The sequence below is a fragment of the Dermacentor albipictus genome, chromosome 1 (assembly GCF_038994185.2).
Source record: "Dermacentor albipictus isolate Rhodes 1998 colony chromosome 1, USDA_Dalb.pri_finalv2, whole genome shotgun sequence".
Taxonomy (NCBI): Eukaryota; Metazoa; Arthropoda; class Arachnida; order Ixodida; family Ixodidae; genus Dermacentor; species Dermacentor albipictus.
Genome location: NC_091821.1, coordinates 335263430 through 335288700, shown reverse-complemented (window position 1 = coordinate 335288700; position 25271 = coordinate 335263430). Strand labels below are relative to the sequence as shown.

At 47.1% G+C, this 25271-nt stretch overlaps 2 protein-coding genes across 4 annotated transcripts in view; one reads left to right on the top strand and one right to left on the bottom strand.

Moving 5' to 3' along the window:
• The window catches only part of LOC135915038 (solute carrier family 23 member 2-like), a 67161-nt gene extending 61770 nt beyond the window's left edge, over positions 1-5391 (bottom strand). The window contains exon 1 of one of the 2 annotated variants that reach the window (XM_065448011.2): positions 5160-5391. In XM_065448011.2, coding sequence (XP_065304083.1) covers positions 5160-5216 — 57 coding nt within the window. In that variant the 5' untranslated portion in view covers positions 5217-5391. Of the gene's footprint in view, positions 1-445; positions 565-5159 lie in introns of those variants that run through there. The other variant, XM_065448012.2, reaches the window with a different exon arrangement.
• LOC135915039 ((3R)-3-hydroxyacyl-CoA dehydrogenase-like) overlaps positions 1-25271 on the top strand; it is a 153661-nt gene that overhangs the window by 84217 nt on the left and 44173 nt on the right. The gene's annotated exons all lie outside the window — the stretch shown is intronic.

The following is a 25271-nucleotide window of genomic DNA, read 5'->3' as shown; positions in this document are numbered from 1 at the left end:
GAACAAACGTAGTTTTCTTCAGCAGCCCTCGGGCGGCATTCACCGAAGCAGCAGACGGCAGCGCCAATAAAAAAGAAAGAAAAGGAAAAGGAAAAGCTGATGGTAGCACGGCAGCTTCACTCTCTGCCGTCTTTGACTTCGTGTTTGTTTTTAAACGGTAGGCGAAGGGCAAAGGCAAAGGTCGTCGAACCGTGCCAACTCGCCGGGAAGATATGCGTCGAGGAAAGGATTTCTCCATTGATAACGCTAACGGGAGTGCTCACACGAATACGGCGGAGCGACATACGGACCAGGGGGGACTAAGCAAGGCCCCACGTTTACCGGTCGTGGGCAGCTTATGTCCACGTTGCGCTGCTCGTCTTACGGACGAAAACGTGCAGGCCCAATAGTCCACTGAGTCACTGTCGGATTGCAAGGAAATAACAATCGCTGTTCGGGCACTCACCCGGCATCTTTACAAGTCTTCCTTGCTGAATAATTACTTCAGAATGAATGTTCTGGCTGAGCGCCTTCAAGTGTGCGTTCGTTTTCGTTGTTTCTCGTGGTAAACATTTGCACCGCTTTAACGGTGCCATCAGCGGGCAAGGACGCGTAACTTTTTCGCGAATGTGCGCACGTACCATGCGGAAAGTAAGATACGTTGCCGTTTATTTCTTTTTTTTTACATTTTACACTTTCTCCTGGGCGAGTGTCGCACACACATGACGTCAATTGCATTACATTTTCCATGCTAATTTTTTTGCCATATGATTGCGGGAAAGATTACTGATGCAGTGTATACGTTTAGTGCAGTGCCCTGCGAACAATAATATACGGAAATTTTGAAGCTAGTGTTCGTGGTTCGTCTAACATTCTGGCGCTGCTATACCGCATGCTAGATTACATTGTTTACAGCGCGTCGTTATCACTTCCGGTATGGCGTCATAGGGTTACGTGCGATTGCGATGAGTGCACGCTTATCGGTCGATACAGTCAAGCCTTGTGTTTGGAAGGTACGCTGATATTGAGATTTCTGGCCGCTACAATCGCGCGCGCACCTGAGGGCGAGTAATCGCAGAAGCTCAAAGGCAAACGCCATCTGCGCATTTGGGGAGACGGATTGCTTTAGGTCCAGTAATGGACGCACTATAACCTGTGGAAGGACCCATCGATTCTTTGGTGCAACAATCAGTCGAAACCTTGCCCGGAGGCCTCATTGCGTGTGCCCGAAGAAAAAACTGTCGTCGATTGCCCTCGTACCGAGATTCATGTGCGGGAAAACATGGGGCACATCTGTACGCTCCATGCTTCAGTTGTAGAAAGCTGTATACTGCGCACACGTTCTGCGCATACTGCGCATGCCTGGTAAGAACGTGTGCGCATACTGCGCACACGTTCTTACAAGGCATCGTTTTGCCGTTCAGTCGAGTCCCCGACCCAAGCGCGGAAAAAAAAAAAATTGACAGTCACTTTAGCATACGCCAAAGAGGGTGAAGGCGAAAGCCTGTGCGCTCAAGAGACGTGCATTAAATTACTTGATATTCTCATTCGAATGCATTGTTACTTCTTATTACTTGTTTTCTCTCACCAAAGGCCGTGGGTTCGCGTACCTTAATTGACGATACCTTAATTAACTGTATCTTAATTACATTCGCCATAATTAACACCAATTATCGGGAGTTCGACTCCCACCAAAGGTCGAGCGTGCGACTTCCATCAAAGGTAGTCGGTTCGAGTGCCTGAATTAACTCTTATCTTTGGCTTCTTTTCGCGCTAGGCGATCTCACGTGACTCTCTGTGCCGTAAGCCACGTTTTTCAGAGCATCGGAGGTTTCATAAACTTAAGGCTCTCGCCTTAGCATATCGCAGAGACTAATGACCCGTTGGCATATCATTCATCTATGTTGTTTCTTCCTCTCAGCTTCTAAGGCACACACGCTTCAAATAAGGATTTAAAAAAAAACGACATCGCGAGCGTCAACGAGCGTCTTTACTAACATCAGTTGAAAGCTACACAGCAGCTGCACGGCTCGCGAGACATTTACGTATTAGGAGGCGCATACGGACATGGGCGCTATTCTTAACTCGAGAATTAAAAGTTGGTTATCAGTGCTTGTCCGTTGAACCACCCAGATAGGAAGCATAAAGGGTGCATTTTGTTTTCTTCGTCGACTTCTTCCAGAAAATTTATCGTCTTTGTCTCTCTTATTCTTGCAGTCTCCTGAGAGCCCTCGAGCATTATGCTGCGCGTTGCCTTCAACACTTTTCAATTAAAACACCCGTTACGGAAAATACACAACGCACCGCACGATGATCTCTTGAACATCTTGATCTCCATGCAAAGACAAAGAAAATTGAGAAGGTTACTTCGTCTTTGCTACTGTGCTACTTTCACCAACTAGCCGGGATAATTAAATTTGAAAAAAATATCGCGTTCGTTATCGCGTTCGTAACGTACCAGTCGGCAACACGAACCGACTTTGAAGCCAAGCCTTGAGATGCATTTGTGTCGCTGAAGGAAAACTACCGGTATGCGTTTAGCTTTCCTCCTATCTAGTGTCGTTCGCATCATTCGGTGTGGTTAACAGGCCACTGTACATATCCACCTGGATCGAGCCGGCTGTTTCGATCTGCATCCTGACTTATCCCAGCACACATGAAAGTCGCCGACATGGGAGCAACTACGATTCCCCACTGGACCGACTGCGTCTCGAGCATAATTTTACCTTGTGATTTGATTGTTCGTGTCGTACTAGCCTAGCATATTGCCCTGTAACTCGCGCAATGAAGTCTTATCAGACGTGTTGTGTGGCAGGACCCCCCAGCCCCCTTCTTTTTGATCGCACAAGGAGCTTTCTGTGCAGGTCGAGCAAAATAAAAAGACAGCGGGAGGTTGCGCCCCGTCAGCTTGCTGGCCGATCTCTCTTCTGAAAGACAGACGGCCGCTACCGCTATCGCAAGTAAATGTATAGTATAGTATAGTATAGTATAGTATAGTATAGTATAGTATAGTATAGTATAGTATAGTATAGTATAGTATAGTATAGTATAGTATAGTATAGTATAGATACAAAGCAGCGCGGGTGTTGCTACAGTTTATGAGGTCCACTGGCCTCAGTGACTGACATTAAGCGTGATACGCGGCTTGGCGGGTTCGCCCTGCTAGTGCCTCCCTCCCTCAATATCCTTTCTTTCTTTTTTTTTCTTCTGCTAAACCCCTCCCTGCTGCGAAGGGTAGCAAACAGGACACGCGTCTGCTTGACCTCCCCACCATTCCATTACTGATTTCTCCTTCCCCTCCTCCTCAGCGTCATCCTGACGTATAGCGCCGCACAGGACATGGCGAGGTCGTGATTTGTCGTGCCGCCTTCGAGTTCACAAGTTGCTGCGCAGCCGCATGCCAAACCTCTCACGATGAACCCAGGGTTGCGACACTAAATCTGAGAAACTCAGGCTTGCGGCACGGTGAATGTCGCAAGCTATCGCTACACTATCGCGCTTTCCCTTTCCCGTCGAGTGTACATATGTTTCCAAATAATAATAATAATAATAATAATAATAATAATAATAATAATAATAATAATAATAATAATAATAATAATAATAATAATAATAATAATAATAATAATAATAATAATAATAAAAGGGTGGGCTTATTTCCGTTGTGCACCATTTTCACATTCTTTGCGACGGCGGATAAGCAACGCACGAAACCTGTCCAGTTAGAGGGGATTCTCGAAAATTTGTTTCAGAGGAAGGCAATAGAAATAGAAGTACAGAAAGATCGTGGACCTCTGCCGTCTCGTTAGTTTGTAAAAAGTACAATTCTTCCTAATCAGAATTAATAATCAGTAAAGCATTTAGCCACACTGTTCACCCTCTCTGGAGGATCACTATACACAAAGAGAGAAGAGCGTATAATATAACATCACGTTCGCAAGACGTCCATCGAACACTGAGAGAAACGTCGACTGAAAAAGATCTGCAAAATCAAGATAGAACGAAAGATAAAGACAATAATTTTCCCCCAGAAGCAAATGTCAGCTTACTGCGCGTATGTGTAAGAGCGTATGTGTGTGTGAGAGCGTATGTGTAAGAGAAAGAAAGAGAGAGAGAGAGTATGCTATGTAAGGTACTTGTCCGGCCAAATAACACTACCCGACTTGGTAGCGCTATTTCGGTCCAAACTGCCTTTTGAGGTTCAAAATTAATATCTATGTTACGCTGCGATGAATGAAAGCAGATACTTTGATCAGACGTTATGGAGCATAATCAAACTGGTATTGTATAAGTTTAACGTTGTGACCAAGTAAATCATTGCTTTCGTATTCAGAAGAAGAAAGAAGAAAAAAAAAAGTAAAGAAGGAAACCGCATCACACACACCACACGTCCTAAAATTGAGTCTAGTGATGTTTGGCGAGAAATGTTTTGTTTCTGTTGTTAAGGGATCGTTTGTGACGCGGTCGCACAACAAGACGAAACTGTTCCTCGCGATAGTCACCTCCAAAAACAGGTCACCTGCGTGCGTAAATTCGCCGTGAAGCAGTAGCGGAATTAAAGAATTGCACGGTGGCGCGCCCGGTACCCACTTTATGGATGCGGCGTCGCATAATTAGTGTACCCTGCGAGCATCGTGCCGCTGCTTAAAAGGAGGGGCTACCCGATGGCCCGATGCTTCCCCTTTGTTTTGGACAAAGGAGAGGTATTTATTAATAGGGGAGGCATTATTAATTATATTATTAATAGGGAGGCATTAATATAGGGGAGGCATTTATTAATCGGCTTCGCCGAATAATAGATATCGAGATGTACTTGCATATTCTCTTTATTTCAATTCAACGAAATTTCTGGTTTATAGACGTGAATCATACAGATTTTCCGAAACTGGTTAAGCGCATAGCGGAAGGCTATAGTTGCGGTTCCGGTGGAACGGTAACAGTCAGGCAAATACTGCTACTAGCTATATACGTTTTTTTGTTTTTTTTTTCTATTTTTAAAATAAAGTGAGTGTTTCGGAAATGCTGACATCACGATCTATGCCGACGTTCCTTTTCGCGGGACGTACATTCGCCTATAACGGGCCTCCAATTTCACCCCAAATGTAAAAGCGAGCAAGAAGAGAACAGAAACGACGAAATAAAGAAACTGCGAACCGCGGTTCGACTCCGGCGTCGCTCACCTCGAGCTCCAGCGCGAGGTTGTCCGCCTCCATGACGCCGCTGAATCCCGTCGGCATCTTCGCCTGCGCGAACCGGTGCGCTGCACACCTATAGGCTGGTCAAGGGGCGACGCCGCGTATTCCGCGTCCTTTAGCGCACCGCGTCGTCCTCCCGTGCACACGCTCGCCGCCCGACGTCGCCTTCGACTTTGCCGCCGCGCGCAGTTCAGTCCGAAGTCGCGCGACTCGCAATGCGGACGGGGAGAGCGAGCGAGGGGCAAAAAAAGGGGGCCCGCGCGCGGCTACCTGCACCCCCCCCCCCCGCCCCTTCCTCGCCGAACCCTCTTCCCCACCTTCTCGCTTGCTTGGCCCGCAACGTAACTTGCGGGTCGCTGCCTTGCGGGAGGGGGAAGAGGTGACGTTCCGTCCGTCCCAGTGCCAGCATGGTGTCTCGCACGACGCTCTCCCTTTCGCGCCTCTTTCTCGTACGGTCGCGTTTTACACGAGGAATTTCACTCGGAAGCAGACCCCTTCCCCTGTCCTCTTTCTCGCCACGCGGCCGATGATCGGCGAAAGGGGGAACCGACCGTGTAACAACGCGGAGGAGGAGGAGAAGAGAAAACAGAGGACGTGGTGAAAGCGACACGCGCGCACATCGCGCGTGCACGTCACCCATGGCTCCTTATAAAAATGCGGTCGAGGTACCAAACACTATGCACGCGTACCGGCAGCTGCAGCCGGGAGATCCTGAATGGCTGGAAAGCACATATGCCACCCTAGTGACGTCGCCGAAGGGGCTGCTTTTTTTTTTTCTCTCTCTGTTGCTGGAGAAAAAGCAGTTGCTCCCCGATGAGGCGGATATGCCTTGTATTTCTCTCTCCATCTTTTCTTATTTTTTTTTTACTCCGACCTCTTGACGCGGATTAGAGTACGGCACCTTGAAGAATGGCGAAATCAAAGACAAAGTGCGCATATCAGTGAAGATTTGCAGCGTATTCGAGGTATGCGAATGACCTACGCGTACGCGTGCTCGTACAGATCACTGGATGACTAGCGGATGTAGAGATATCTAAGCCCCTAAAAGCAAAACTTGTTTCACGCAAGAATTCTGTTTTAATGCGCGGTGCTGCCAAGGGCGCGCCACATCTCTAAGAAGAGGTTGGCCCCGGGCGTTGCACAGCTATTCGACCTTGCGCAGTGGCATGGGCATTTGTTTACCCCTTGGAGGGTTCCTGGATACCGCGGCTTGGATTTAACGAATTATTCCATGTGGAAGAAGGGGCCGCTTTTTCTGATGCCGCCGAAGGACACATACTGTACTAACGAACAGATATGCAAAGCCTTTGTTGCCTTCGCTCATGCGACACCGTTTGTACCGGTGCCTTCGAGAAACTAACCTCGACAGGATTTGTCGCTTTCCAGCTGACGCCAAACGGAGCGAAACAAGTATACGCTTCAACGAAATTGCCTTAACATCGCCTTCACTGGACGCCACGCACATCTTAATTTGGCCGTGTAGACAGCACAAGCTGTGAATACTGCGAAGTGACTCCAACTCAGCAGCATTTGTTTCGCGAAAGCCCTGCCAACGTACGGGATCGGCAACCGCTGGCATCTACGCTCGCAGGCATCGGTTGAGTCAACGTTATCTCAAGGTGCTATTCGTGGCGCATTGTGTGACCGCACGGAGCAAAAGACCCACGAACAACACTTCAGGGAACTCCAGGGTGTTTCAGCAAACACTTCAAACAAATTTTAAAGATTACCTGTGGCAGATAGCACAATTCTAATCCATGAGCTGAGGCGAAAATTGCGTGCACAAGAAATTGAGATTCATATTCGACTGATAAAAAAAATCACTAATTAAGTTCTTATATAAGTACCGTACGGCACATATTGCAGTTTACAATTTCTAGCGGGTGGGACTGCAAGGCATATTCACTGGAAAATAATTGGGGGGATGATAGCATTAGCGAGATGTGCTCTGTCATACTTTCGGTAAAAATGCACCATCGTTCTGCATAGTTTCTTAACAAAACGTCGTGTTATGCATTGAAACACAAAAGTAACTTGAATGGCAGTGCATTTCTCCAGAAAGTTCGGGAATTAGTATCTAGAAACTGGTGTCATCCGGAGAATTTTTTCCAAGTGGATTCGCCTTGTGAACTCTCGGGCTAGAATTTGTAAATTGCAATATATGTGCCATAAGGTAATTAGTTAACAACTTGCTTCGGGAATTTTTGTTAATTAGTCGATTATGCATTTCCATTTTGTTTGCAAGTAACGTCCGCCTCTCCGAGTAGACCAGCTCAAGGACTAGAATTGTGTTATCTGCCACAGGACAAAAAAAAAAAAAAAGTCTTCGCTGAAATATCCGGTATATGCGGAACGCTGTACCGCACCAGAGAATTCAGTGATACTATACTGCGTTACGTGTTTATTGAATATATGCGTCTCTTCCTTTCTGGATCATCATAATTTCTGAGGTCCCTTTACCTTTTTTTTCCCCTGCAGTGTAGCAGGCAATAACTTAATCGGGGGTGTTCATTTAAATGCGCAACGCAGTGCACTCTCTTTCATTTTCTCTGATTATGCCTGGTGTCCTTCATGATGTGGACGGTGTCCTTTTCAAGCGATGTCCGTCCGTCCGTCCGTCCATCCGTCTGTCTGTCCGCCTGTCCGTCTGTCTGTCTGTCTGTCTGTCTGTCTGTCTGTCTGTCTGTCTGTCTGTCTGTCTGTCCGTCCGTCCGTCCGTCTGTCTGTCTGTCTGTCTGTCTGTCTGTCTGTCTGTCTGTCTGTCTGTCTGTCTGTCTGTCTGTCTGTCTGTCTGTCTGTCCGTCTGTCCGTCTGTCTGCCCGTCTGTCTGCCCGTCTGTCCGTCCGTCCGTCCGTCTGTCTGTCTGTCTGTCTGTCTGTCTGTCTGTCTGTCTGTCTGTCTGTCTGTCTGTCTGTCTGTCTGTCTGTCTGTCCGTCCGTCCGTCCGTCCGTCCGTCCGTCCGTCCGTCCGTCTGTCTGTCTGTCTGTCTGTCTGTCTGTCTGTCTGTCTGTCTGTCTGTCTGTCTGTCTGTCTGTCCGTCCGTCCGTCCGTCCGTCCGTCCGTCCGTCCGTCCGTCCGTCTGTCTGTCTGTCTGTCTGTCTGTCTGTCTGTCTGTCCGTCCGTCCGTCCGTCCGTCCGTCCGTCCGTCCGTCCGTCCGTCCGTCCGTCTGTCTGTCTGTCTGTCTGTCTGTCTGTCTGTCTGTCTGTCTGTCTGTCTGTCTGTCCGTCCGTCCGTCCGTCCGTCCGTCCGTCCGTCCGTCCGTCCGTCCGTCCGTCCGTCTGTCTGTCTGTCTGTCTGTCTGTCTGTCTGTCTGTCTGTCTGTCTGTCTGTCCGTCCGTCCGTCCGTCCGTCCGTCCGTCTGTCTGTCTGTCTGTCTGTCTGTCTGTCTGTCTGTCTGTCTGTCTGTCTGTCTGTCTGTCTGTCTGCCCGTCTGTCTGTCTGTCTGTCTGTCTGTCTGTCTGTCTGTCTGTCTGTCTGTCTGTCTGTCTGTCTGTCTGTCCGTCCGTCCGTCCGTCCGTCCGTCCGTCCGTCCGTCCGTCCGTCCGTCCGTCCGTCCGTCTGTCTGTCTGTCTGTCTGTCTGTCTGTCTGTCTGTCTGTCTGTCTGTCTGTCTGTCTGTCTGTCTGTCTGTCTGTCTGTCTGTCTGTCCGTCCGTCCGTCCGTCCGTCCGTCCGTCCGTCTGTCTGTCTGTCTGTCTGTCTGTCTGTCTGTCTGTCTGTCTGTCTGTCTGTCTGTCTGTCTGTCTGTCTGTCTGTCTGTCTGTCCGTCCGTCCGTCCGTCCGTCCGTCCGTCCGTCCGTCCGTCCGTCTGTCTGTCTGTCTGTCTGTCTGTCTGTCTGTCTGTCTGTCTGTCTGTCTGTCTGTCTGTCTGTCTGTCTGTCTGTCTGTCTGTCTGTCTGGCTGTCTGTCTGGCTGTTATCTTGCTTTTATTATATTATATGGTGCTTAAGAGATGATGTCTCCTTTAGTTGGATCTGACTACTCTTTTTCACGTAGATAAATGAAAGAAAGGAAGAAAGAAAGAAAGAAAGAAAGAAAGAAAGAGGAAAAGAAAGAAAGAAAGAAAGAAAGAAAGAAAGAAAGAAAGAAAGAAAGAAAGAAAGAAAGAAAGAAAGAAAGAAATAAATAATGATCTTACAAGCACTAAAACTAAATGTCAACTCCAAGCCACAATAACACGAAATCGAGTCATAACTATACTAATGCCACGCTAAAACTAAAAGTCAACTCAGAAACACAGAAACACAAAGTCCAATCACATAACTACACTATAAAATCAGGCGCATAAGAAAACACGGATTAGATTCAAACGAAGGTGCGTAAATCCAGCCATTCAATGGGCAAAAATCGGATCAAACTAATCACACAGAGTGAGCTTATCGCCGATAAACATTCTAGTCAATAGTTACAGAGAATATTGCTCGCTTCTACATATTTTTGGAGGGCAAGTAACGCTCGTCTTTGCATTGAATATGCTGGCTAAGGGCCTAAGACCTTTCCGAGGCTGAAGGGCCTGCGATCTAATGCCACTAAATCACGTGCTGTGCGTTGCCTCTATGTGTCGTGTCGCGGACATTCTAACAAAAGATGCTGTACATGATTATCCGCATGGCCACAATTTTTTTGTAGGAAGTATTTTGTATACGCGGTACCGAGCTGCAGATGGTGAGGGAGCATTTCAAAGGCTCTGGTTGTAGCCGATGTGGACAGGAGTTTAAATTGAAACGAAGGGTCAATGGGAAATAAATCTGAAATTTTGAGTTCTGATGAAACCATGCGGCTCTGCAACCACGGGCTCAGATCTGTCTTTATGTGCCGCAATTCGCCTGCTTTTAGAGGGAGACCAAATGTGTCGTTAACATGCGCTTGTCCAGCTGCCTTATTTGCTGCACCATTGCCAAGGATGTTGCAGTGGTCAGGAATCCACTGGAACATTATTGTGCAATTATCTTCACTTGCATTTGTGAGTTCCTTTAATGTCTCGCGAACTAACGCCATGTTTTGCGAATTGCTGATGTCAACATGAAGTGACTTCAAAGCTGCCTGCGAGTCACAAAAGATGACCCATTGTTCCCCTTTTTGCATTGAATTTATGTATCGCAACAAAAACAATCTTTCTTTCTTTCTTTCTTTTAGTCCTGTCGAGCGTGAATATTGAATCAGGAAAAAAAAAAAGACTGAGGAGCCATTTCACTCTGTGAAGGTGGATGACGAGCGAAGCTGTAGCACATCACACAGGGTTAGACAAGGGTACATGTACTTATTTTCATCATTTGGTAATGGTAGTAGCGATATCTTTGTGATTATTGTGATATACATAGATTGGTTCGGTTACCTCCTTAGACAGAATCTTGGTCAAACTTAAATCTGTATCCGACCGCTGTTGAGTAGCTGAATGACTTGGGTTGAAGCGGCACTTCAAATCAAACTCTTCTATAGCACAAATTGAGTGAACAATTTTTTGTCTGGCCTTGAAATCCCCCGGTTGATGTCTCTAACGATGATCACAGGGGTGGGAGAGAGAGAGAAGGGAAGAAGGAAAGGCAGGGAGGTTAACCAAACTGAGTGCAGTTTGCTGCCCTACACGTGGGGAAGGGAATGGGGAGTGGAAAAGGGGAGAGAAAACATGAGTCTATACCGCACTTTCACATGCACTAAGTTAGGCGTAGGATGTCTATAGTCGGGCAATTAAGTCTGTTGCCTTCAGGTAGTGAAGAAGCGCTCGAACTGCTTTCTGGGCTATTGAACTGTGAGGCCAGGCTCCCAAGATCTTTGCTGCCGTAAATAGCCTGTCGTCCAGTCTATTCAAGGCACACTGGAGAGTCTGACGTTGGTTATGAAAGCGAGAAAAGTGGCACAAAAGATGACTGATGGTCTCTTCACACTTGCACTTAGCGCACATTGGTGAGTCCGCCATTCCAATACGATAGCTGTAGGAGTTGGTGAATGCTACTCCTATCCACAGCCGACGCAGCAGTGTTGCGTCACGTCGTGAAATGTTTGCTGGTAATTTAAGCTTCGGTGATGGGTCGAGGCTGTATAAACGACACTTAGAGTTCTGTGGTGTATGCCAGTAACTTAACGTGATGGGACGAGCGAGACGGCGAAGCTCTCTTGCAGCGTCTACTCTCGATAAAGGTATAAGGAGTGTCGGTGCGTAGCCTGGGCACGTCGGGCAGCGTCATCGGCGAGGTGATTACCAACGATGCCACAATGTCCCGGCAGCCACTGGAAGATGATATCATGTCCTCGTTCAGAAGCGCAATGAACAGAAGGGTATCAGCAATGCAAAAGTTCCAATGTGATCTGCGTGAGAGCCGTGGTGGTCAAGCTAGCTTTCTTCACTAGTCCTGGAACAGCAAGGTACACAGCAGGCTTTTTCAAGCACCACAGAGGGGATGGCGTAGTGTCATCACGGCTAACCCATGTAAAGTGCGTGATCATGAACTTCTTGATGTCACACTAACGTATGCCTGGATATATATATATATATATATATATATATATATATATATATATATATATATATACGGCGAATATCACAATTCCGTCTTTCGATTGAACCGTGCAGGCACCCCCGTAGTTGGTGGCATTTTCCTCTTGCCAGTCAAGGGTGTATGGCTGTAAATATGTTTTGTTTGTTGCGTATATGGAAACGCCTTCTGCTCGCGAGTCCTTGTGCCGTTCAGAAACGGTTCCAGTATGCCCATTGACTTGAAACAATTCATCATCATCATCATTATCATCATCATCACCACACCATTATTATTATTATTATTATTATTATTATTATTATTATTATTATTATTATTATTATTATTATTATTATTATTATTAGTGGTGGTGGAGTGCTTGAAGCCTGCTTCACTTCTGCCTCAGGTAAGCCCGGTATAACACAAGCTCCGGGTTCGGCCCATGCTCACATTTTTTTATTGTTGACGCAGGGACACAAAAAAATACCTTATATATGGGCATATACAGCTTCGCTGTAAAAGATTACGGAGAAACGTAGACTCGAGTATTCGTTAGTCACAGTATTATGAAGTCAACGCATGGTGAAACAGGAAAGGCATAATGAAATTTGTTTTTTTTTTTTGCCTGAAATATAAATGTAGTCAGAGACAGGAAAATGAGCATGCATGAAAAGGCAACTTGCGCGCAAGTGGAGGCCGTCTTCCGCATTACGCATTCGACCCTCTACTTATGGTCCCTAGAATGTTATATTCTAGAGACCATACCTCTACCATTCAGCATCGTCTCGTAAGCTTTCTACCGCGGCTCGAGGCAGCCGCGAAGAGCTATGACTGAGACGATCAGCTCTGGGCCGTCCAGCAGGTCCTCGAGGCGCTCGAAAGGCAGGGACCCAGCGAGCAGGCAACGGCAAGCGGAGACCCGCACCGAGTAACGGCGACTTCGAGGATGACGTAGGCCCTCGTCGGGGCGCGCGCGCGCCCAACTGCAGGCATAAATAAAGTTGTCTCCAATCCAATCCAATCCAATGGGTATATCTGCCTGTCTACTACAGATCTGGCCCTGGCAGTGTTAATCAGCGCCACTCGGCGCCGATGGGGAACATACGTCGTCATGGCCACGAATGGTCACGAATACCAATGTCGGTTCTTCTAGTTCGGGGCTACGAAGAGCTGCGTCCCAACGCTCTTTAGTGTTGTCCTTGTCGCTGCGTAACGCGAAGCACCGCCAGGGCATTCAGGGCAAGTGTATGAAGCCAAGGCATCGGGAAATATTTTGCTTAATAATAGGGGATTGGGATAGGTTCCCGTCTGCAAGAGCCTCAGTGTGAGAGCTTGGGGTCTGTTTAGCTTTATGTGTGGAGGCGCCAAGTAAAGGTGTTTCATGACTTCGTTGTGTGAGAGAAGATGGTCCCTGCGGAGCGTAACCTCCAAGCCTGGCTGCCCTAGCGCCACGTAGTCTGCAAGCCCTCGCGCAGCGTCGCGAGCCGACTCGTTGAGATCAGTCGGGGCTCCGTAAATTTCTCCGATGGGTGCGGAAACCAGATGATCGTGTGCGGGTTAACGTCCTTGCGTATCCATACTGTTATTTATTAGTACTTAAATATAGTAGCGTATTGTAGCTGCGCTATAACTAAATAAATATAATCTAATGGAAACTTATGTGTGTCTGATAGTTGAATTGTCTTAATAACGTTCCTGCAATGTGCTGAACCTGTCATGGTTTCACTGTCGTGTTTATACTTAAGTTAGTTTAGTGTTGCTCAGTATCGGACGCAATGGCTTCGAAAAATTAAACATATATCGCACGCACAACACATATAGTTCCATGTTTTCCTTCATATAACGTAAGCTTTAAATGACACTTCCACGTGGCGTAATTGAATACTGTCAAAACCTAAACGAGGTTCTGATTTCTTTTCTTTTTTTCCTTTTTTTACGGCGCGTAATGGCGAGAACATATTTGTTTAACCGCGCTTTTTTAGAGTTCATTCAACTCTAACTGGTAATCACGTGAAATGATGGACACAAATGTTTCCAACTTGCGGCGTCGCTGCCTCTGTTAACGAGTTCACGGACCTCGTTAGGCTTGTTTGTTAGTTAAGGGGCTGTGTAACTCCTACTTGCTGTTACACTGACACACGTCAACTTTGCGCGTCGTCTCTTTTCCTTTGGGCAGTGACATTCTTGTGAAGTCGCTTTTTTTTTTCAAACAACAGAGAGAGAGAGAGAGGCAGGTTAAACGAAGTCTCTTTCTCCGCTCGCTCTCAGAATTGCTGCTCAGAGATTGCTACTCAGAAAGAGAGAGAGCCAGAAGAAAGGGGAAAGGCAGGGAGGTTAACCAGATGGGTAGATCCGGTTTGCTACCCTACACTTTTGATATAGGGGGGTAGGGGGAGGTGCTTGCTGTTTTAGCATCCACACTGCTCTAAAACTCTGGGCAGGGAGATGAAGTCTTGGCGTGATTCAAGCTAACGGATCGGGTGGACCTCGGGCGCGATAATAATAGTCTAAATGTGGGATTGCGGTCATATTTACCACGTTGCATACCGTAGGAATGAAGGTATGCGTGCGGAATTTGCCGGGGGGGGGGGGGTGGAGGGGTGTAAACGCAACGGAAAGTGTCAGTCACGAAAGTTGAGCAATTGTCGCAATGGCGCAGCTTTCTTTCTTCCTTTGCCTCCACTGCGTGCAGGCTCACTCGAATCGGAACACGTGTAGCGAAAGACGCTGCACGAGACTGACTACGTGCAGCCAATCGGAGCTGACCGCGAGACGTCTGCTAGACGTCGCGCATCAGGAGCTTCTGGTTTTGCTCTTACAAATGTTGCTACGAAGTGGAAAAACATGCCGACAGCGCCCATCTCACGATAGATGGCGACATTAATGGGACTAGATTTGAAGCAATTAGCGAGGCGCCGCGTCGCCGCAGCCGAAACCTGTCCCGCATGAAGCGTATATTACGCAGCCGGGCTTTTTCCCCGCACTTCCCTCTGGACACGCTGCGCCGTCTAGCGCCGCCGCCGCGAAACCTACGCGAGGCGCGTTTGTGAATTATATCAGCATTGAGACAACATTGTCTGATGTATATATAGTGGTAAGGTCGACGCAAGACGACGTCGCAGCCGTGTTAGGGAGACGGGAGAACTGTGGAATGACGCGGTGGCTTTTGGCGAGCTCAAAGCGGCGGAATTCCTTGACAATCGCCCTATAAAGTGAATGCGGATTGCATTCTTAGGGTTCTGAAATATCTTTGGCACTCTTACTTTTAAGACGCATGTCGGGTGGGCGCGCAAGCGCCTCAGCCTTTTCATTTCCTTCAGTTCGTACACGTGGGACGGGATGCATCGAAATTTGACGTTCAAATCCTTGCTCATTAGAACTTTAATCAGTGCCAGAGATTGCCTTGTAAACTTGGAGTCCGTCAGCACCACGACGTCACGTGCAGAATAGGCGCGTAGTATTCGCAAGGCCGCGGTAATTGCGGCACTTTCTGCTCTTGTAGACGAAACGACGCGATCCAGGCGGCCAGACCATGACACATCAAGGGAGGGTATGCAGAATGTCGCTGCGAAACTGCATGTGTGCGCACACTCCGACCCGTCTGTGTACACTTATAGGTAACATGATAACAGATATTTAAAAGCATCATACACAAAAATAAACAAGTTATTTAGCCATATAGTAGAATATAAGTATTATCATTATCATTAAGAACATGCACTCTTACTTGTGAGTGAGCAAATAATATTTATTTCGGAGAAAAAGCTGTTCATTTATTCATCTATTTAGAAAATGCTGATGGCCTGAATTACATGCCTTAGGCAGGAGTGGGGTACCGAATTCATATATAAACAGAGAAAACGTACATTGTGACAGAAGTAGCAAACAACGAGAGTCGACCACAGTGTAAAATCAAGTACAAGAACGATAAAAGCATAACACTTGGCTCAAAACAGGGATTACATATGTGCCCGATGCTTCACTCGGGGTTTGTAGAAACAAGTTTACCGTTTCAGAACTGACCACGTTTCCAGTCAGACCATTCTGTTCAACACTGGTACGGGGAAAAATGAGTGTTTAAAAACATTCGTTTTACACGAAAATGCGCCGACCATGCAGTGTCTGAGAACGCTTCGTAGAGCCCAGACTACGTGCTTGACATGGAGAGTGATTGGGCGAAGAGCAGGAAAAGAAATAGCGGAGCCTGCAAGGGAGGGAAGCATGTGGAATGGCGCGCGTGGTGCACATTAGTGTCAGCCCGCCTTATGTATTCGTGTGCTATAGAGTATCTCTCCATTCCTTCCTATACTAAGGCGCCGGTGTCCACGACGTCGCCGACCATCGAACCCTCTCGCACCCTTCCGCCGGCGCTGTTACCACTCTTCAACTCGGATTCTTCTGCAGAGGAAGATCTTAGGAGGGAGTAGCCGTTCAAGTGCAGGAGTCAGTGCCGACCACGATGGTTACTTCGCGAACGGCAACACAGGAAGTTGGTAGACGAGTCACGCAGGACTGACCGATTAGCGGGAGCAACACACCGACACCGGTCTATATTTAAGAGCTGCTCTTCTCGGTGTGTGGATACGAAGATAGTCTGCGTACACATCGATGCATTTTCCCAACACTCGCAATCTGCCACTCTATAGCTGCCGCTACTGGTCCTGCGAAACGGAACTGCCACTGCGTGCTTTGACGCTCGCAACGTTGCAGACTTGTGGCGTAAGAGCTTGCGGCGACCGCAGTAATGGCAGAACGCCAAACCAGTGGACAAGGACGATGTCACATGGGAGCATGTTTCGCGAAGAGCATGCGGCACTGAATTTACGATTACGAATGGGCGTTGCAAAGGCCTAGCCGTTACGGGCGTATCACTGATGTGATCGCGAAAGTATATCACACAGCAGCTGTCATACATACAGATCATCATCATCATCATCATCATCATCATCATCATCATTATTATTATTTGTTTTGAACACGTATACAAAGTTAACAGGAAAGGGAAAGCAAGAAGCAGGCTGGCAACTTCCACAGGAAGGGGCACGACGCCTGCCTACTCTTATGAAGGGAGGATTCCCTTGCCACTTGCAGTGCCTCGCTACCTATCGTAAACTGCTGTTCTCTTCCGAGACTGCTGAGCATTACTTTATTTTTCTGGGGATTAATTTTTAGACCCACCCTTCTGCTTTGCCTTTCCAGGTCAGTGAGCATGCCAGGCACGTACCCAGGATTTTTTTTCGGGGGGGGCCCACCACCTCCATCATTTTCGTCATCATCATCATCATCATGTTTTATGTCCACTGCAGGACGAAGGCCTCTCCCTGCGATCTCCATTTACCCCTGTCCTGCGCAAACCGATTCCAACATGCGCCCGCGAATTTCCTAATTTCATCGCTCCACTTGGTGTTTTGTCGTCCTCGATTGCGTTTTCCTTCTCTTGGTACTCATTCTGTAACCCTAATGGTCCAACGGCTATCTAACCGGCGCATTACATGACCTGCCCAGCTACATTTTGTCATCTTGATGTCAATTAGAATATCGTCTATACCCGTTCGCTCTCTGATCCAAACCGCTCTCTTTCTCTCTCTTAACGTTATGCCTAGCAATCTTTGTTTGATCGCTCTTTGCACGGTCCTTTACTCATTCTCAAGTATCTGCCCCATATGTCAGCACTGGCAAAATGCACTGATTGCACACATTACTTTTCAATAATAATGGTAAGCTTCCAGTCAGGAGCTGGCAATGTCTGTCGTATGCGATCCAAACTATTTTTATTCTTCTGTGAATTTCCTTCTCATGATCATGGTTACCTGTGTATAATTGACCTAGGTAAACGTACTCCTTCACAGTCTAGTGGCCGACTGGCGATCCTGATTTCTTGTTCCTTTGCCCGGCTATTTATCATTATCGTCATCTTCTGCATAATAATATTCAACCCCACTCTTACACTCTCTCTGTTAAGGTCTCCAATCATTTGTTGTAACTCGTCTGCATTGTTGTTGAATAGAACAATGTCATCGGCAAACCGAAGGTTGCTGAGATATTTGCCGTTGATCTTTACTACTAAGCCTTCCCAGTTTAATAGCTTGACTTCTTCTGAGCACGCAGTGAATAGCCTTGGAGAAATTGTGTCTCCCTGTCTGACCCATTTCCCTATAGGTCTCTCCCTGCGTTTCTTGTGCAGAATTAAGGTAGCTGTAGAACCTCTGTATATATTCTTACGCGAAGGACGAGCTAGTAAGACGAGAAACTATTTACAGATTATATTTACAACAACGGTTGCAGCGCTGACCGGTCGGATTCACAGCGCGAGCCCAGTTCGTTCTTCCTCCTCTTTTCTGGAGTGATGGCGCCCACGCACCTCGTTCAAACAAACAAATACCACACGCATGTAGCAATATTTTTCAAGCTTTTTACGTAAGCGTTCTGTAGTCCTTGATTACGTAGTGCCTCTAGACTGCTGGTATCTCTACTGAATGAAATGCATTTTCCTAATCTATATAAGCCACATAGAGAGGCTTATTGTACTCTGCAGATTTCGCGATAACCTGATTGATGACATGGATGTGATCCATTGTAAGGTGTCTCTTCCTGAAGCCAGCCTGTTCCCTTGGTTGACAAAATCCAGTGTTGCCCTTATTATATTGGAGATTATTTTGGTAAATATCTTATATAATACTGGGAGCAAGCTAATGGTCCTATAATTTTTCCCTTCTTTACCGTCTCCTTTTTTGTGGATTAGTAAAATGTCTGCATTCTTCCAGTTTTCTCGGACCCTTGCAGTCGATATACACTTCGTATAAAGAGCCGCCAGTTTTCTAAGCATTATGTCTCCTCCATCTTTGATTAAATGAACTGTTGTTCCTCCTCCCGCTCTTCATCGTTTCATGTCTTCCAGCGCCCTTCTGACCTCATCGCTCGTTATAGGAGAGTTTCTGTAACCTGTTCATTACTGTTTCTAAGTGAGGTATCGTGACTCCTCATGGGTACTGTATACAGGTCAGCTTAGAATTTTTCCGCTGCTTTTACTGTATCTTCGAGATTGCTTATGGTATTATCCCTCTTATCCTTTAGTGCATACATCATGGTTTGTCCTATGCCGGGTTTCTTTTTTACTGATTTCAGGCTGCGTTCATTTTTTTTTTACGGCTTCTTCAGTCTTTCACATGTTATAGTTTGGAATATCAGTTATTTTCGCCTTGTGGATCAGTTTTGACAGTTCCGCGAATTGCGTAACGCTGTGCGGCCGCCAGTCCCATACAACCGCGTAGAGCGCAGGACTCTGCGATTCTAGACGTACTGCGCTCACCGAGAAAGGTTAGAAAAACACCCACATAAGCACAGCAGAGATGTGGCTACGTGTGGCGGTTCGACCGATAACTATAGAAGCGTCATTCAAAGCAAGTAATCATTCTCCACTTCCAGCGGCGTTTTCTCTACTTCCTTTTTAAATAAAACGATGTTGATCCATAAATATTCTCATAAACAACGGTTAACATTTTTATTATTCGCTTTTGCTTGCAGTTTGGTTGTTGCGTTGGCTCTCTCCCTTAGTAGATCGCTTAATTTCTCAACTCCTTGCGATTTTTATTTCCGGTTTCCAATTTTGCACGAAAAGTACTATACAATTAAGAAAAAACAGACGAGGTAACTGGCGACAGTCATCTTCCTTCTGGGTTTAAGGGTTATTGGGTTATTGCAGGGTTTCATGATGGACGCTCTTTCACATCATTTTATTTCCCACCTTATCTAACCCGTATCACGTGTATATGGTTCCGGGCATCTGCCAGCGTCGCGGCGAGCCGTAACTCAAGGAAATAATGAAGCAAAGGGAAACGTTAAACGCAATTGGTGTTTTCTCCGGCCGCAACTCGTTCCATGAGAGTACAGACCAGCTGAGTAACAGCCGCATCCCTCTCCTGGTCCCAGGATCAGCCTAAACAAAAAGGTTGAACTAACAAAAGCAACAGCTATGCGCGTGACGGTTGAATAGATGGTGACAACTGAGCGCATCTCGAGTTAATCGCGTGGGTGCGGAAGCTATGAGAAAACTGTACTTCACATTACAAGAAATGCCGATAACTACCGCCATCTAAAAGGAGTGAAAAAGGCAGCATAAGGCTGACCGAGGAACAGGTGCCAATGTGTGAGGAGTGGTGGCGTGGGTGGGGAGAGGGGGGGGGGGGGGGGGTATGCCACTTGATTTCGAGGGGGGCCCGGGCCCCCCCGGGCCCCCCCCTGGGTACGTGCCTGGAGCATGCATTGCAATTGGTCCCCTGAGTAACTAAGCAAGGCAATATCATCAGCGAATCACCAGTTACTAAGGTATTCTCCATTAACTCTTATCACCAATTCTTCCCAATCCAGGTCTCTGAATACCTCCTGTAAACACGCTGTGAATAGCATTGGAAAGATCGTATTGCCCTGCCTGACGCCTTTCTTTATTGAGATTTTGTTGCTTTATTTATGGAGGACTACGGCGGCTGCGGCGCCGCTTACATACGGCTCGTCTACACCCTGATTCCGTAATGCCTCTATGACTGCTGAGGTTTCGACTGAATCAAACGCTTTCTCGCAATCAATGAAAGCTATATATAAGGGTTGGTTATATTCTGCACATTTCTCTATCACCTGATTGACAGTGCGAATATAGTCTATTGTTGAGTAGCCTTCACTCACTGTACGATATGTTAAATACCTGTTCCGAAAAAAAAAAAACTTCCTTTTAAAGCCTTAGACATCGCCCCAGCGGCTGGCGTCGTCTGCTATAGCCACCGGCATGGAATCCACGGAGGCTGAGACCGCAGCTTTGTAGGAGGTAAGAAACCACTGTGTCGAATTAAAACTATATAAGCATCAAATAGGCTTTTAGCGTGTGCTTGCGGTAAAGAAACACTTTTTCGCTGCAAGAAATTCCGCCGTGTAATTTCATTAATTGTAGGTTTGCATCTACAAACGGGCTGCGGCTAACAAGACAAAAAAATAGCATTCGCAAATTTATATTCCGATTTGGCGCGCATACCACCACAGAGCACGACGCAAGCGGTTTCTCGGTTTTGTGGAGAGCAATTCAACATGTTTTGAGCTGCATGCAGCCACGACCTTTCTCACATGATCTGACGCATACACAAGAGAGCCAGATGCATGTGCGCGCGTCATTCAGAGAGCGTAGCTGTTATTTTTCTGTCAGAGGTTCTCTTTGTGACGTTGTAGGTAGATAAATTTTACATTTTCGCCAGTGTGACGAGGAATGCACGTTTGTATGCGCCACAACTTCAATATTTACCCGTTGCTTCTTATCCAGTGGCCATCTAGGCGGCCCCAGGCCCGCACCTCCCAGCCGCCGGATTCCAAATAAGAATATCTCACTCAATTGCTTCTTATTCCGTGAATCTTATACAGTGATCACACGGTGCATTTTCGATCGCGATCGAGCCAGATCTGGATCGAATTTTGGGGGGATTCACTCCCTTTCGCAGCTTGCACAAAGGAGTCAATAGAGATCGAGAAACACGGTCTCGATCGGTGTCGCTTGCGATGTAAAATGCACTGCTCCACACACGGCCGTATAACTTTGTGCATTTGAATGCACTAGCAAACGGCCACTATGCTGCCTCCGGATTCGGCGACGCTCGGTAGGCTGACGATCCAATTAGGGCGAAACGGTAAATTCGTCGGCGGCACGGCTCTGCCGAGAAAGGAACAAATGTTACGCTGGCGGTTTGCGGCCAACGAACAGTGCTCAGCGATTGAACCGGTGGGCGCAGGGGACACCGAGCTGGTGCATTTCTGTGCTGCATGAAAGCGGGATTCCTCTGTGATGCGCTGTGGCTGCATTCGACCTTTCTTCGATCAGCCACCGCTCTCCAGCGGCGCGAAAAGCACCGGCCGCCAGGCGCATCCAAGGATTGCGTATCACTCGCTCAACACTGCACGTGAGCGATTGTGTCGCGTCGTTTGATACTCGCCGAACATTTGCGCTCCTAGCACTCCTCCTAGTACACAAAGTCTTCGCGGATGTGCTTGCTGTAAACACGTCCGTCGTAGCTCGGTTCCTTACCCACTCGAAGCTATATCTGCCATGCTTCGCGCAGTTTCTTATCTCTGGGGCATAGGTGCCAACTGGGGGTCTGCCGGCATCTGTTCCGCCTGAGCCTCCTGTGAGTGTCGCAATGTGTGTCACCATGTTTGTGTTGTGGAGTCCCAACTTCAGCAAGAGATCCGTGCTCGTATTGATGGGAATCCCTAGTGCTAGTTTGTATGCATCTTTATCAGGTTGTTAATTTTAGTCTTTTCAGCTGCAGACCAATTGTGGAAGGCTGCTATGTATGTGATATGACTGATTACGAATGATTGTATCAGCCGTATGATACTTTCTTCCTTCATACCCTGGTGCTTGTTAGTAATTCGTATGATTAATCTCATGGTGTTTGTTACCTTTGTGTCTGCTTTATGGTGGTTTCCCCATTTGTGCCTTTGTTCTCGATTACTAGACCTAGCACCTTGAGCTGGTTGACTATTGGGATATTGCGCCCGTTCTTGGTGTGTAGCTTGATTTTCTCATGAACCTCGTTTCTGTCATATCCTTTGGAAGGCCTGCCCTTAAGTGTGGGGTGGTAGAAGAGAAGTTCAGATTTGTCTGCAGAGTATGTGAAGCCTGCTCCTTTGAGGTGCTTCTCTACTGTGTTAATTGCTGTCTGGAGTCGTTGTTCTATCGATCCGTCGCTGCCATCACAGGCCCAGATAGTAATATCGTCCGCGTAGATTGTGTGATTCAGGGGCTCTACGTGATCTAATTTTTCGGGGAGTCTCATCTAGACGAGGTTAAACAGCACCAGGGAGATGACAGCGCCTTGCGGCGTGCCGCATTTGCCATTGAGTCACCGGACTTTTTGAGCAACATGATGTGTACAGATGAAGCCAATTTCACAGAAACGGCCAGGTAAGTTTGCATAATGCACACTATTGGAGTGAATACTATGCACATTGGGTAAAGCGCAATCGGCACCTGTACCAGCGGTCGTTCAATGTGGGGTGCGGAATTTACGCCGGTGTTATAATCAGTCACATCTTCGTCCATCACACACTGACTGGATAGCGTTGCATGGACGAAATCCTTGTAGTGGTGGATGAGTTTCTCAGCGAAGTCCCGCTGTCACGGCCTCCGCTTCTGTGGTATCAGCAAGATGGGGCACCCGCACACAGCAGCAGCTGAGCGCTAAACTGGCTGGATGCGACTTTTCATGCGCAATTGGAGGCCCGAGCCTGTTAATTGGCCACCTAGGACACCTGACCTCTCTACACTTGATTTCTTTCTTTGGGTATATGTGAAAGATCGTGCTTACGTCATCGAGATGAACGTAAGATTAGCTCAAGACAAGGATAATTGAGGTCTGCTATATAATTCGAGCTTCGGTCACCAAGAAAGTCACTGAAGATGTGATAAAACGGACACAGTACTGCGTAGTTGCAAAAGCAGATCTATTAGAACACGTCCTCTGCGCTGGTGTTCAACGGAGCTTACGAATTCATAGATAATAAGGGCACACTGAAATCTGATGTTTCTCTATCTTTTGCGGGCGTCTCGATGCCAATTCGGCTCATTTGGTAGTGGTTATTTACTTTCTTGAAGGCATCGGTTTTGCATTTCCTCAACACGTGGTCGCTTCCCGGTCTGTTTATTTCGGTTTCATTTTATGCCATGAAACCGTTTTCAACACCTACAGCATGCGATAAACGTAAAGACACTATAGATCTCAGTCATATGCTCTGGCGTTGCTCCGCGTTACGCAGCGACAAGGACAACACCGAAGAGCGGTGGGACGCAGCTCTACGAAGTCTCACATTCGAAGAACAGCTATGGGCAATCCAACGGGCCCGCGAAGCGGCCGGAAGGCTTGGCCTTTCGGTCCCAAGTTGGAAACGGCACGCGTCGGGCTAGGAATAAAGTTTTTCCATCCATCTATACATGAACCTGTTTTTGCAGCACGTATACACTCTCATGAAAACGAAAACCGTCCTTTTAATTTGGCTTTGGTCCGAAGCAAGTTTCGGGCGCGAAATATAGCTGCGTTCGCACTCTGTCGATGCGGACCCACCGTGGTTGCTCAGTGGCTATGGTGTTAGGCTGCTGAGCACGAGGTCGCGGGATCGAATCCCGGCCACGGCGGCCGCATTTCGATGGGAGCGAAATGCGAAAACACCCGTGTACTTAGATTTAGGTGCACGTTAAAGAATCCCGGGTGGTCCAAATTTCCGGAGTCCTCCACTACGGCGTGCCTCATAATCAGAAAGTGGTTTTGGCACGTAAAACCCCATAATTTTCTGTCGACGCGGTGCGAGCAAAGCTGGGATTTTGAAACATGCTATGCCTATTACACTGCTTTTCGCGTTTCGTGCGTGATCAGAGCGGCGCTTCGGCCTCGTTATCATGGGCTTTTCTTGTCAATGTGATCAGTCGGCCTCGAGAGACAGATAATAAGTGTGACGTACAGAGGAAGCAACTGCTGCAAAGCCGAGAAACTTGCTGTTGGTACTTCTGGTTTGCGGTAGGCAATGCAGTTGCTTTCAATCAGCTTATTTAAGGGCGCTGTTTTGTGAGGCGGGTGGGAGCGCAGTCACGTGGTAATTTTTATATTTTGTGACGTTTGTTTGCCAGTAGGAAAAAATTGCACCCTATTAGTACGTCGTCGAAGACACAGCAGTTAGATGCCATTTGGGGTGCCTGGGGGTGTCTACAAACTACAAATGTCATGACACTTTGATAATTTTGACAGTACTTCTCGAATTAGGTAATTATTGCAATTGTCGAAATAAATTTCAGGAACGAAATAATTACTGGCGGCTACTCCACTGTACAGGAAACAATATGCACTAGGTTTTCTTCGAGTAACGCAACTGCTCTTTCTTTAAGTCTTGGTGCATGATAGTGGGGCACTCTGTATAATTCACTCAGTAACCGAAATGCGGCCAATCCGCATTCACTCGAAATCATAATCAACAGAAATCATGCGCAGGAGCGCTTATACTCGGACTCACAGAAAAAGAGAAAAAAAAAGAAAGAAAGACAGAGAGAGAGAGAGGCTGCAGTTTCGCCGGAAAAGCGAAGAAATATTAGCGACAGCAAAGTAAACGACAATTACACGAAGGTAGATTACGATTACACCTCCGAGAGACGGCAGATTCTAGGTGGTTGGAGAGGACTCATGCTGTGAAACTGAACTGCCTCCTACTATAAGGTCTTGTAAATTCTCATATAAGGCCGTCACTTCAAATGTACATCCATCCATCCATCCATCCATCCATCCATCCATCCATCCATCCATCCATCCATCCATCCATCCATCCATCCATCCATCCATCCATCCATCCATCCATCCATCCATCCATCCATCCATCCATCCATCCATCCATCCATCCATCCATACATACATACATACATACATACATACATACATACATACATACATACATACATACATACATACATACATACATACATACATACATACATACATACATACATACATACATACATACATACATACATACATACATACATACATACATACAAGGGGTTCGGCAAGCCGGTCAGGCCCCAGCCCCCCTTCCCCATCCCCCCGGAA